This window comes from Neltuma alba, unplaced genomic scaffold (genome assembly GCF_004799145.2).
Source record: "Neltuma alba isolate B1F8T4 unplaced genomic scaffold, ASM479914v2 tig00003187_pilon, whole genome shotgun sequence".
In the NCBI taxonomy this organism is placed as follows: domain Eukaryota; kingdom Viridiplantae; phylum Streptophyta; class Magnoliopsida; order Fabales; family Fabaceae; genus Neltuma; species Neltuma alba.
Window position 1 is genome coordinate 588,304 of NW_021633178.1, and position 12,632 is coordinate 600,935.

A 12,632-nucleotide genomic window follows, 5' to 3' on the forward strand; every position below is an offset into this window, starting at 1 on the left:
TAAAAAAATTTAACAAGTTTTTTTCCTAAGTTTACACCTAACATGTGTTTTCTTTTTTTAATTTATTTATTGTATCTTTTATTCATTTTTTTCTTTAATAAGGATATATTTAAAAAAATACATGTCTTATATATTTATTATTTTAAATTAATTTTAACTAATTTTTTTATAAATGTAATTGGATAGAATTTATCTTATATTTTGAATTTGAACTAGAAAGAATCTGGTCAAAAAAATTTGAAGTGATATTTTATATCAAATGATTATTTTCCTTTCCAAAGATATTAAAAAATTAATTTCACATTGTTATCAGTAATCTGAAACTTCTAATCATCGTCCGGACGGACACTTTGCCAACTTGGCTTGTAACTTTGGTTGTTTGAGGAGTTAATTCGGCTTAAGCCGTTTACAACCGACTTTGAAGTGTGCGGCCAGATTTAAATTGAGAATCAAAGCGGTTTGGCAGAGATCACTAAATTAGACGGTAAAGAAAGAATATGAAAGTGAAGAGGGGAAAACAGAACAGAAGAAAATGGGAGAAGGAGGAAGAGAAAATCCTTGATATTAACACACATGCATGCCAACCCCTTCCTCCTTGATAGAATTAAATATTGGACGTTCTTTCTATGGACCGGTTTGGTAGAAAGAATTACTTGGAGTAAAAAGGAAAGAAATGAAATGGAATAAAAAAAATTTGAAAGATAATATATTTGGCAAGTACTGAAGTGAAAAAAATGAGTTAATGAAAAATTTTATGTTTGGTTAGATAAAAATAAGTTGTACAATATTACCATGTTGTCCTTAATAAAAGAATATAATATCATTAAATAAAAAATGCTGTAATTATAATTCAATATAATATTAGTCAATAAAAAATGCTATAATATTACAAAATAATCATAACATCATTAAAAAAAATCAATAATTCATAAAAATAATTAATGAAAAATTATAAAATTATTATAATTTTAAAAAATAAATATAAAATAATCATGGATTTCATAAAAAATACTATAAATATTAAATATTTTTATGTAACAATATATTTGTAGATGTTCATATTTCTTCTATATCTCCTATCATCTCTAATATCTTCTATTATTTCTATGTCAAATAATTATATTCTATTATTATATAATCTGTAAATTCTGTCAAAGATATAAAATTGTGTTTATAAATAGAGGTTATGTATCATGTATTCAGCACCTTAAATGGAATAAAAAAATACTTATATCTTCTCTTCTTTCTAATTCTTTTCTCTTATTGTCTATTCTTTCTTTAGTTTTACAACATATAAATCATAATCAAAAGATAGCATTTGTTAAGATACCAAATCAAACCAAACTTTATGAATAACTGACCAATATTATTATTAATATAAATATTAATGTTAATATTAACTTTTTGTCACTGTGTACTCTTCAAAAAGGTTTTTAGGCTATGTAATATAAGACTTGCCAGAAATAGTAAAACGAAAAGTGGTAATTCTTGCCACCTCAAAATAACAGTAACGTTAATCCCACCTCCAAGGAACCTCTCCTTTTCTCTTCCTATTCCTAGCCTTTTCCTTCTTTTTTTTTGTCATTAGATTAATATTTTAACGATTTAAATTTAAATCTTTCTAAAATTATTATGAAAATATTAAATTATAAAAATAAATAAATAATAAATTACAAACTATATTAAAATTTAATTCTAATAATTTGCAAGTGAACTAAATATTTTTTAAAAATTTATAAATAGTTTATAAAAAATATTAAAATTTAAACCGTTGAAACATGTTAACCTAGCAATTAAAAAAAGAAAAAAAAAAAAAAGATGGGAAGGAAAAAGGAGAGGTTCCAAACGGATCTCCAACTATCATTATGTTCCTCATTGTCCTCTTAATCACTGCGTTCTCTTCAAACCAAATGTTAAGAATAGCTTATCAACATTTTATTTTTTTTAATTAACAAAGAATATTTTTCATTATTAAAAAGAAGAAAAAAATCAAAGCGCCATGACGCCATTTTCAATACGCTCTATTTTCCGTACGTTCGAGCATTCAGTACTTTTTCCCATAAAAGATACATCATATAATTGGCCAGGTACCGTATAAATGCTGACTCCAACAGATATATAAACCAATATAGCATAATCATTGTTCTTAATTTTTGTTCATGGTAATTGCAAATAAAAGAGTAATTAATTGAAAACTCTCTTCTTTTTCATACAAAAAGGTAAATGACTATTATTAGAAGGATCCACGTCCATTCAAGACATTAGATGTCTTTTATTTCGATTTAATATGCCCAATATTATAACTTGAATTACAAATTTAATTACCAAGATGAGTGAAACAATGAAAAGATACTGAGCAATCCTGTTTCATTTGTATGTGCATTAAATGAGGGATCGTTTAAATTTTTGTTTTTGAAATCTATGTTTCTAGAAAACCAAAACGCTTGCCATACGAACTCCATCAGAAATAACATAAAGCTGCAGAAACAAATGACAAGTCAGAGTTAGGACATATGTCGATCCTGTAAAAGATTATAAATACTCAGCCAATAGATCCTGGTTGGCCGAATCCAGTCCAAAAATATAGGGGATATCCATCACAATTCTATAGTCATCATCTCTCCTCGATAAGAACACAATATGAGGAGGCGGATAATAGCTTCAGTATAAATCTGATAATTAGTAAATCCAAGATTTAACAATTACAGCATGAAGAGATGGAAAAAAACCAAAAATGCTGCAAAACAAAATCGCAAGTGAAATCTCTGCACAAAGTGCATATTGAAATAAAAAGGCATGCAGCCGAAATCCCACTTCCATCATTGCAAGAATCCCTCACGAAATCCCTACCCTAACAGCTATTACAGAAGTGGCCCATGCTGAAATAATGATTTGCCGCGGCTTGGAATATCCAAAACCAATGGTTAAATCCTTCAAAAATACATCCACTAGTTACTATTACCCGATATTTTGGTAAACCAATATTGCGGATCACATAACAGGATAAAATATAATACTCGTTCTAGTAATATTATCATACCAGCACATATAGGATGAGCAAAGGACAATAATCACTTAAGAAGGAAAAAAATAACTAAATAAAAATAAATAAATTGTCATGACATTAATTGGCAAAGAATATCCACACTTGTCTTGTTTTTATTTGAATGGCGACACTGAGATACATAGGAGTAGTTAATTCTTTCATTATTACCATTGGATAGATCATCAATCATCATGCAATAAAATAAAGAAATTTCGGAAGATCAAGCATACCGAATAGCAAGTCTGACATTAACTGTCATGCAAGTAATGTTCATTGATTTTCCAAAGGATATTTGATTTTGTCTTGATTGGCATCACTTTGCAGCAGAAGGAGTAACATGCATAAGAATGTCAGAACTTCTTGAATTGTGTATCAAAATCTCTGCACAAGTATGGTTCAGTTCATGGCAAATGAGAAAACTTAACTTACTCATTGGTCTCATACATTCAAACCGTCATGCGTGGCACTAACTTGGAGATAAAAAGAAAAACAAAACATGCTCATCCAGAAGGGAAAAATGGGCATTAGGAATTGTGGTAATAATAATAGTGTATGAATTTCCAATGGGTCTCTGGTTTCATTCAGATTAATATCACTTAGGCACAGAGGGAGATACTCGTCAATGATGCAGATAATAGACAACTACAAAGACAGCTAATTGCAGAGAGACAAAATCATCCTCAGCCACTAACACACAGAGAAAAAGAAAAAGACAAATTATACTCATCCAACTATATAGAAACCATCCATTCGTTCTTAAAAGTTATCACATTTTCAAAAAGCTTCATATATATACACACACACACACGCTGGACCTATATCCAAAATGCAAATCATACTCATCCAACTACGTAGAAACCATCCATTCATATCACATTTATTGGAAGTACTTTGATCCTAGATAGGCCTCCCTTCTCCTGACAACAGAGCTCTCCTCTCAGGCATGACCTCATAATATGTGGGTTCCAGAGCATCCTCATTAAACTAAAATACTTGTCAGGATGAAATCCGTGAACACAGTGAAAAATGGAAAATCAACGGCACCAGAATATATACACATGAAGGCAGAATTGCAATCACTAAACTATAAACTAATAAATAAAAGTGGAGGCTTCATCTTGTCAGTGAAAGTATGGATGTTAAACTTATCTTACCACGTTCTTATAGCACCAAGATAGATATGAAGGCAACTTCAATTTTAAAGGCAAATTAACAGAGGCATCTCCATCTCACAAGGAGAAAATAGGCGTTTTAAAACTCTCCCCTCTTGTTCTTCCATAGTTCTTCATACAGATCGTCCCTCCATAATCATCCGCTTAGCAGACCACAAGTGAAACCAAACTTGATGGACTATTCTACAAGTTGACCAAACAATCCAAATAAAGAAAAAGCAAGAATCAACTGATCCTCACCTTTAGCCCAAGACATTGAAAAGGACCCTCCACAATTCAATGGCAATCAACTCCTACATCAACAATAAAGATTGAAAGAGGTCAAGCAATCCTTTCAACAAAACTGAATTCCTATTACATGATTACAGGCATCACACTTAAAGGCACTATAAAAGAATCGAAAAGAACATCTCTACCGGAAAAGTAATGCAAAACCTGCAATACTCACAACAAGTATAGATGAAAGTTGTTAAAAGGCGAAAGCAAAGAGCATAGAGTGGCACTTCTCTTATCCATGTCTTCACTTCTCTCTCTGTATTTATTAGTTGTAGACAAGAAGAAATGAAGAAGGAGGAGAAAAAAGGACAAGACAGAGAGAGATTACAATACGGAAAAAAAAATCTCCCTTCATAAGATGAAGCTTCCAAAAGATTTTCTCCACCTCTCTACTATGGCGTTAATTTGGTGAGGAAAAGAAGAAAATGAGAGGGAAAGGAGTCAAATCAATAGAGTTTAAATTTCGAATTTGAAGGGTGAAAAATTAAAAGACTAGAGTGGGTAGGTGTAGAACATTCTAACACAAAAAAATATGACAGATAAGAAGGCCTATTTACTCCATCACAGAAAAAAAAAACACAAAAAGCATGCAGCCTCGGGTAATAAGCCGGTATTGTTCACAAGCTCGTATTGTTCATAGAACATTATTTTGATTTTTATTTAATAGATATATTGATGATTGATCACCAATCACAAAGAGTTGAAGGATTACATTTGTGTTTGGTTTAATTGTGAGAGCTCATATGAGCTTCTTTGAGTTAAAAAAAAGTGCTTACGAAGCTTGTTACACTATTTGGCCAGGCTTTTCTTTTTTTTAAATGAAATCCCAATTAATAATGATATCATATATGTACTGACACTTTCAGTACGAGTAACTACCTTCATGCTACTTCAAGAAACCTGTCTTTGATCTTGCTTTCTCCCCAGATCTTAATCCCCGTTTATGATCCCACGTGATGCTCAAGACTTGATGGCCCTTCCTTATCACCTCATCCTCAACAACAATATATACTCTGGTCATTCTATGTCTTCTATGATGGGATGCTTAGCTTCAATGAAGAATCAACAACTCTTTCAACATCTAATCCTACTTGGCGGATTTCCAAGGTAAACGAATCAAGCTTGGTAATTGTGTGGACATTCTTCTTATAATAGCTGTTATATTGCTCTGCAGCTGCAAATCTCCACAAGTACCTCAATGCAAAAGGATATGAAGGAGGATTCCAAATATTAGAACTTGACCAAATTTGGATCCGAAGCGTGAAAACGAAGCACCAACTCACTGGATCCAAACCAATTCAGAACTTAAATATTTAGAAACCTTATTTTTAAAAGATGACTCCATTCTCCCATCTCATGCACCTCCATTCACTCTATCTCTTATCCCTCCACCTCCACTTTCTTTCCCATTCATTTTCTTTACTTTTTTTTCATTCCACTCCATCTTCCTCCATACCTAGCTTTACTGCATTTCCATTCTATCATCCATTCCTCAAGAGGCTTACTATCATCCATTTTCATTACATCATCATTTTACCAAAAATACTAAAAATATAGTGACTTATTTTTATTTTCATTGCATGTATTTAGCTGTAGTTCAATTTAATTTTCAAAATCCAAACCCCTTTCATTGTATTTCATGACATTTTGTCTAGCTTAAGTCATTAATAAAGGCTCCATGTAAACACGACCTGGATTACACTGCTATACTGCATTCCTTAAATCTAGTTATAAATTTCTTGCATTTGGCCTCAAGGCATCACTAGATGTGGGAATATGGACGGGCCTTGCAGGGCTGGCGGGCTTAAAAAGGTTGGTTCTATAAGGCTGAAATTTTAAAAATATCTTAATTTGCTAGGTCCAACCCTCAAGCTGACAGACTAGGGTTGGCTCGGAGGCTTTTAACCCGTTTGAGGGGGGGAAAAGCTATTTTTCATATTTCTCACTTTTTTATGGAAAAAATAAAAACAAACCAATAAAATTATTAATAAAAAAACAGAACTATGAATAAAATTAAGTCACAAATACTAAAAATCATGATATCTAAATATTCATCAACATCCAAAAACATCTAAAACATCCATAAACAAGACAACAATATTCAAAAATTTTAACAATAGCGCAAATACACAAAAGATGAATACCATTATTAATTTTTTAAAACGTCATATTATTATAACCAATTACTCTTCAAGTTTTTCTTCTTTGTAGAAATTTTACTTTTAAATTTTACAATCTAACTATTATTTTACTTTAGTTTAAGAAGCATTGTTGTTTAAACTCATAAATTTCTAATTCAAAATATAGAATCACAAATTATATAAATATAAAAATACTCTCTTATCAAATATATATAGTTTTAAAACATCAACATATATAATATAAATCAAATTATTATTAAAGTCCAAATTAACCCGTTTTTTAAAATTTAATTGGATAAATAATTGTCTAAAACCAAATAAATCAAATCATTCTGTGAAATTTAATTTCATAATGATAATAATAACCAAATATTTGAAATATTATTAACATGTTAAAAAATTAAGAATATTAAAATTATACAAAAAATTTTTTTTAAAAAAGTCCGTTTAGGCCCTCGACCCTATAGGGCCGATCCTTTTAGGTCCGTTTCTCATTTGAAAAGAAAAATTTCAAACCCGGAACTCACAATTTTCAGGCCAGCCTGCTTGACTTGTTTTTCTGGCTCTAGGCATAACAACATAGTCAAATCATTTACACAATAATATTGTTATATTTTATGACATCAAATGATGATTGCCATTGACAACTCAATGAAAACCTCTTGATAGGTTAGGGAGTGTACATTGGCAGCTAAATTTATGGGATAACATAACATTCACATAAGATCAAATTATAACTAAATAGTATTATATAACAACTTTTAAGCTAGAAACATGTGTGATAAAAGCATTCACATTGATATTAGATGAAATGATGGGTTTATAGCATAATTTTGTTGCACACAGCTATTGACAAGCTCACCAGCTTCAATTAACAATGCAATGGGAACCTGTTGACAGGTATAAGCATTGGATTTGACAAGTGTAGCAAAATATAAACATGACTTTATGCCATATTACTTTCATATTTCATGTACAGCTGAGATGTGCATGTATAATATAATTATACCAAATTAATAACCTATCCAAAAAATCATATGGGTTGTTTGCCTATCTAATGACCCCTTAACTTGGCGTGAATGTAATGATGTTTATAAAAAACATATATATTGTCACATGCATTCATAAAAAAATTGTCACGTGTATTGACAAAAAAATAAAATAAAAGAGCCACAAACAAAGCTCAACTTAGATTGGGATTCTAATAAGTCTTTGTTGTCTGGCCAAACCCACGGTATTTTTCACATTAATAAACCTTTTTGTTTAGAAATTGAGATTCAATCACATTTCTTTTTGGCCTTTCCAAAGGTTTTTTTAGTAATTGGTAGATATAAGAATGTTCCTATTATCATTAATAACATAGAAAATGCATCTGAACCTCTGAACATGTATTTCACTTGGCAAAACAAGATAAGAGTTGTTAATGACAGCTTTCAACCACTAAAATGACAATCTAAGCAGCCGCCACTTATAGTGGATGACATTACTTCAAAATCAAAATAAGAAAACACCACTTACACATATTGTTCTTCCCTTATATCATTCATTGTTAGCCTTGAATTTCCATCTTCATTTTCTTCAATATATTCATGACCACTTTTTCCGTTGAAATTAATTAAATATTTCATATCTTCATCATCTACAAGCTTAGTGAATATATTATTCATTAAAGGTGACTGTAAATTTGATAACAATTATGCTCCTCCCCCCTCCACTGTCAGTGCTATCATTGTTCTAAAATCATCATATATTGTACCTTTTTTATCATTCTTGTTCTCACAACACTGTTAACATATTGTATTTCACCTTTTATGCCAAATAAATTGTCTCCTTATATGAAACAAACAAAATAGACGTCATGAGTGATAGCAAAGCCAAGCCGGATAGGCTTTTTATGTCGAAAGCCCCAAAACCAGCTATCTCATAACAGACAACTAACGCAGGCCTACTCAACTAATCTCTCAATTGTCACTGCCTGGCCTCTCTTGCTACCATGGTAGCACCTAGTATGGTTAGCACCAATCGTGTTCGGGCAACAAAGCTTACACTCATTCACATTGGTTTGAGAACCTTCTTGAATGACAAGGGTGAGAGATCAACTGTCATCTTTCTCACCCTAAAGCGTTTCACAAATGAACTTGCCATCTTTTATATCAACTTGTGATAGACACTTGTCATTGGTAAATAAACTAGTTACATTGAAAACTTTTGATGCCTCTGTTAACAACACATTTTTTCTTTACATGTCAGGGGTTCTAACAACAAAAACTTTTTATATTCACTCATTTTCATCGAAAACAAAGTATCATATAATGAAAAACAGAACATAAATTCATAGTCCTACCCATAAATCATGAAACTACACCTAAAATTATAAAGATCACATGTGATCAAAATGGGTCACCCTTGATAGAACACATGAGCTTAATCATATCCTCAATAATCACACACTCACACACAATCAACTTTCAAAGAAAGATTAAACTTCCAAGGACTATGGGAAAAAAGAAGATCAGTGATGTTAATGATAAGACCTATAACAAAGATAAAGCCAAAAAAATAGCTTTCCTAAAATAACGAAGATGATGAAAAGGTTGCAGAGTTCCTTTCTCTCTCCATCACACTTCTCCCCCTCAGGCAGCAAGAGAAAAAGTATGAACTGAACCCTCGTCTTGTCCCTTTCTCTTTCTCAATCAATCAAAGCATAATTAGCTTTTCACAATTATAATGTTTTGATCTGAGGTTCCCATGTACTTGGGACTGAATTTTGGATTTCAAGGAATTTTGAACGAATAAATTGTGTTGTTTGAGACCTATATGTCATTTTTTCATTATTTTATAATCAACATTGAGCTAGTAGCTGCAGGTATAACTTGACTTCTTTATGTCAGACTTGGATTCGTCTACTTTTTTACTACTCCAAATTTGAAAAACATCATTTCATTAATTGTATCTTGATTATAATCTCATTAAATTTTTTTGGTAATTAAACAAGATTTCAATGGTTTAAGTTTAATGGACTTTAAACAAAAGTATCATTCTTAAGTTTTATACTACCTCTATTTTTAATATAGGAGTTTGTTAAGGTATTGAATTTAGTCTCAAATATAAAATCTCAATCCACTTGATGTTATAATTTTTTAAATTATTCTTGTTGATTATAAGAGATTTTTACAAAGGTATGATTTTAATGCACATAATTAAAAATAGTAGTTTAGAGAAGCTAACATATATTAATTATATACAACCAGTTTAACTAATTTTTTTTATTTTTTAAAAATTAAATATCTAACTCTTATGTAGAGAATCATAAGTACTCCTCCGATCTTTAATATAAGACCTAATTATTAAGTTAATTTTGATTCTAAATATAAGACTTATTTATTATATTTATTAATTTTTCTTAAATTACTCCTCTATACGTATACTTCCTCAATCATACTCGAGTAGAAGAGAGAAGGAAGATATTAAGAAAGATAATTATGGTGTTTTAGGAAAAACATGTCATGTTCCTTATAATTAGCTAACTTATCTAATTTTTTTAATCTAATTAAATTAGTTAAATAGATTTTATATTAAGGATCGAAGGAGTATTAAGGATAAGATACATATGACTTGAAATGCAACTGAGGGCATGCGCGCCCAGTGAACATGATGCGGGCTATATGTTGCGAGAAAAAATGACGAACAAAAATCCCATGAGGCCCAGCCCAGTGGAAGGCCGCGCGCAAATCTGATGCAATTGGTTGGATTTTCTGCCAATTGACCCTGGAAACCCTAGAAATCATGATATGAAAAATCCCGCGTCCATTCGCACCGGTTTCATCACGCTGCGGAGGCAAGTGGAGGGAAGACAGAGAGACCAAGATGCAAATCTTCGTCAAAACCCTAACAGGGAAGACCATAACTCTCGAGGTCGAGAGCAGCGACACTATCGACAATGTTAAGGCTAAGATTCAAGACAAGGAAGGTATTATTTTTTTCCCTTTTAATTGCTCATCACACTCCGTTTAGATTTGTAGTAGTGGACTATTCAATGTAAATACGTATAATTTGAATTTATCAGGCATCCCACCGGATCAGCAGCGTTTGATTTTTGCTGGAAAGCAGCTTGAAGATGGTAGAATTTTAGCTGATTACAACATTCAGAAGGGTCCGTCGCTGAACATTTATCTCCAATTATAAATAGATTTATGTGTATTTTTCGAGCAATTGCTTATTTGTTGATATTTCCTTCAGAATCCACGCTTCATCTTGTACTGAGGCTTCGTGGCGGTATCATAGAGCCTTCTTTGATGGCTCTGGCTCGCAAATACAATCAAGACAAGATGATCTGCCGCAAGTATGTGTTAAGTTTATCCGTCCTATTTTTTTTTTTTTTTGGGTTTGTGGTGCACTGATAATGCCTTATGCGGAGTAATGAAGTTTTGAATTGCATAGAGCCTTTTTAGTCCCGCTTTGGTTGTCTGTGGCATTTGGCCTTAGTTGGCATGGAAAAGTTTTGAAGCAATCTATCCATTTTTTTTTTCCTGATAGCTCTATTTGATGGGTTTTATCACTTCTCATCCAAGATGTCCATGGGAGTTACTTGACAATTGCCTAGCATCTTTTGCTTTATAAACGTGCAAAAGAGGGATTGGTTGCTCCCAATATTGAATTCCATTTGCAACTTTGTCAACCGACTTCATTCAGTCGCAGTTGATTTTCATGGGTGGTACATTATAATATTGATATTGATTCTCTGACTTTAAATGCGAAGAATAAACTTCAGAGTACATTCTATTCTCTCTGAGGAAGTCGGAAGATTAAATAATTGCGTATTCATTGAATCTGCTCTGTTTGAGAATTGTGCTGTCGACTTGTCTGGCTGTTGCTCCTCGAGATCAATGCTCAACAGGGAACTACAAGTTGAACCCTCATTTGCCATGGAAAGTGCAAAAGAGGGCATCCTAGTTCCGATATCAATCTCCGTGATCTTATTTTATCAACCGTGGTCCTAAACTGGCGGTTGATGTTCCTGTTTGTCATGTCACAACCCAATGCATGATTGCAAGGGAACAAAAACAGTTGCAGTGAATACATTGTATTTGTATTCTCTTGTGGCGGGAATGCAATTACTTGGTTTTATTCTCTACATTGTGTCTTGGCTGAATTGCACCACCATATCAATATTTATTTTTCCGCATAGAGCCAATTTTCAATTTACCGTCGTTGTGGACTTTTGAAACCAGTTTCATATTATTGGCTTGTTAGATGCTATGCTCGTCTGCACCCCAGAGCTGTCAACTGCCGGAAGAAGAAGTGTGGCCACAGTAATCAGGTTTATAGAATTTTCTGCCTCTCTGTGATTTCCATGTACCTATGAACTAACCCCTTGTTCTTTCGTCCTTTAACGGTTAAAACCTGTTCATTGCTGAGTGTCATTGCTTACCCCTTGCAGTTGAGGCCAAAGAAGAAGATCAAGTAAATAGCTGGTATAGTTTGTCAGATGAACTATAATTATGATTCTTGGACACAGGACCGGTTTTGGATCGCATCAATTGTACTGATTATTTTATGGCCTTATCCAGCGTTGATGGTTTTGGACTTGATGTTTCTGTTTTTAATTATATTGTGTCCATAAAACTATAATGATTTATCAGTATCTTTATTTTAGTTTGCAGTTCGTTATGCTCGTATGTGTAGGTTCTTTTCAAAGTATTTCTGTGATTTGGTTTTCAAGTGGAACATTTGAGCTGGTTATAGCCGCCCAACCTACATTTCAAAATTGCATTATTTATTATGATTATATTATTTATTAACATTATGTCTGAGAAATTAAAAAAATAACGTCTGCACATTAAATGTTTTGTACCTTTGTTTGAATTGTTTGAATTTTTGTAATATTTTGGATAATTTGTTAGTAGGTTTAACTGAATTATATGTTGTTAATGTTGGGGATGATTAATTGGTTATTTATATTTAGTTTTAGTTACACTTTAGATATGATATCAATAT

General features: G+C 32.0%; 1 protein-coding gene across 1 annotated transcript; it reads left to right on the forward strand.

Moving 5' to 3' along the window:
- The first annotated feature begins 10,419 nt into the window (after window positions 1-10,419).
- LOC114740746 (ubiquitin-60S ribosomal protein L40) lies at window positions 10,420-12,436 on the forward strand. The gene is made up of 5 exons (XM_028928958.1): window positions 10,420-10,605; window positions 10,702-10,788; window positions 10,875-10,977; window positions 11,889-11,955; window positions 12,076-12,436. The coding sequence occupies exons 1-5, from the start codon at window positions 10,503-10,505 to the stop codon at window positions 12,100-12,102; spliced, it is 387 nt and encodes a 128-aa protein (XP_028784791.1). The 5' UTR covers window positions 10,420-10,502; the 3' UTR covers window positions 12,103-12,436.
- Window positions 12,437-12,632: the final 196 nt, after the last annotated feature.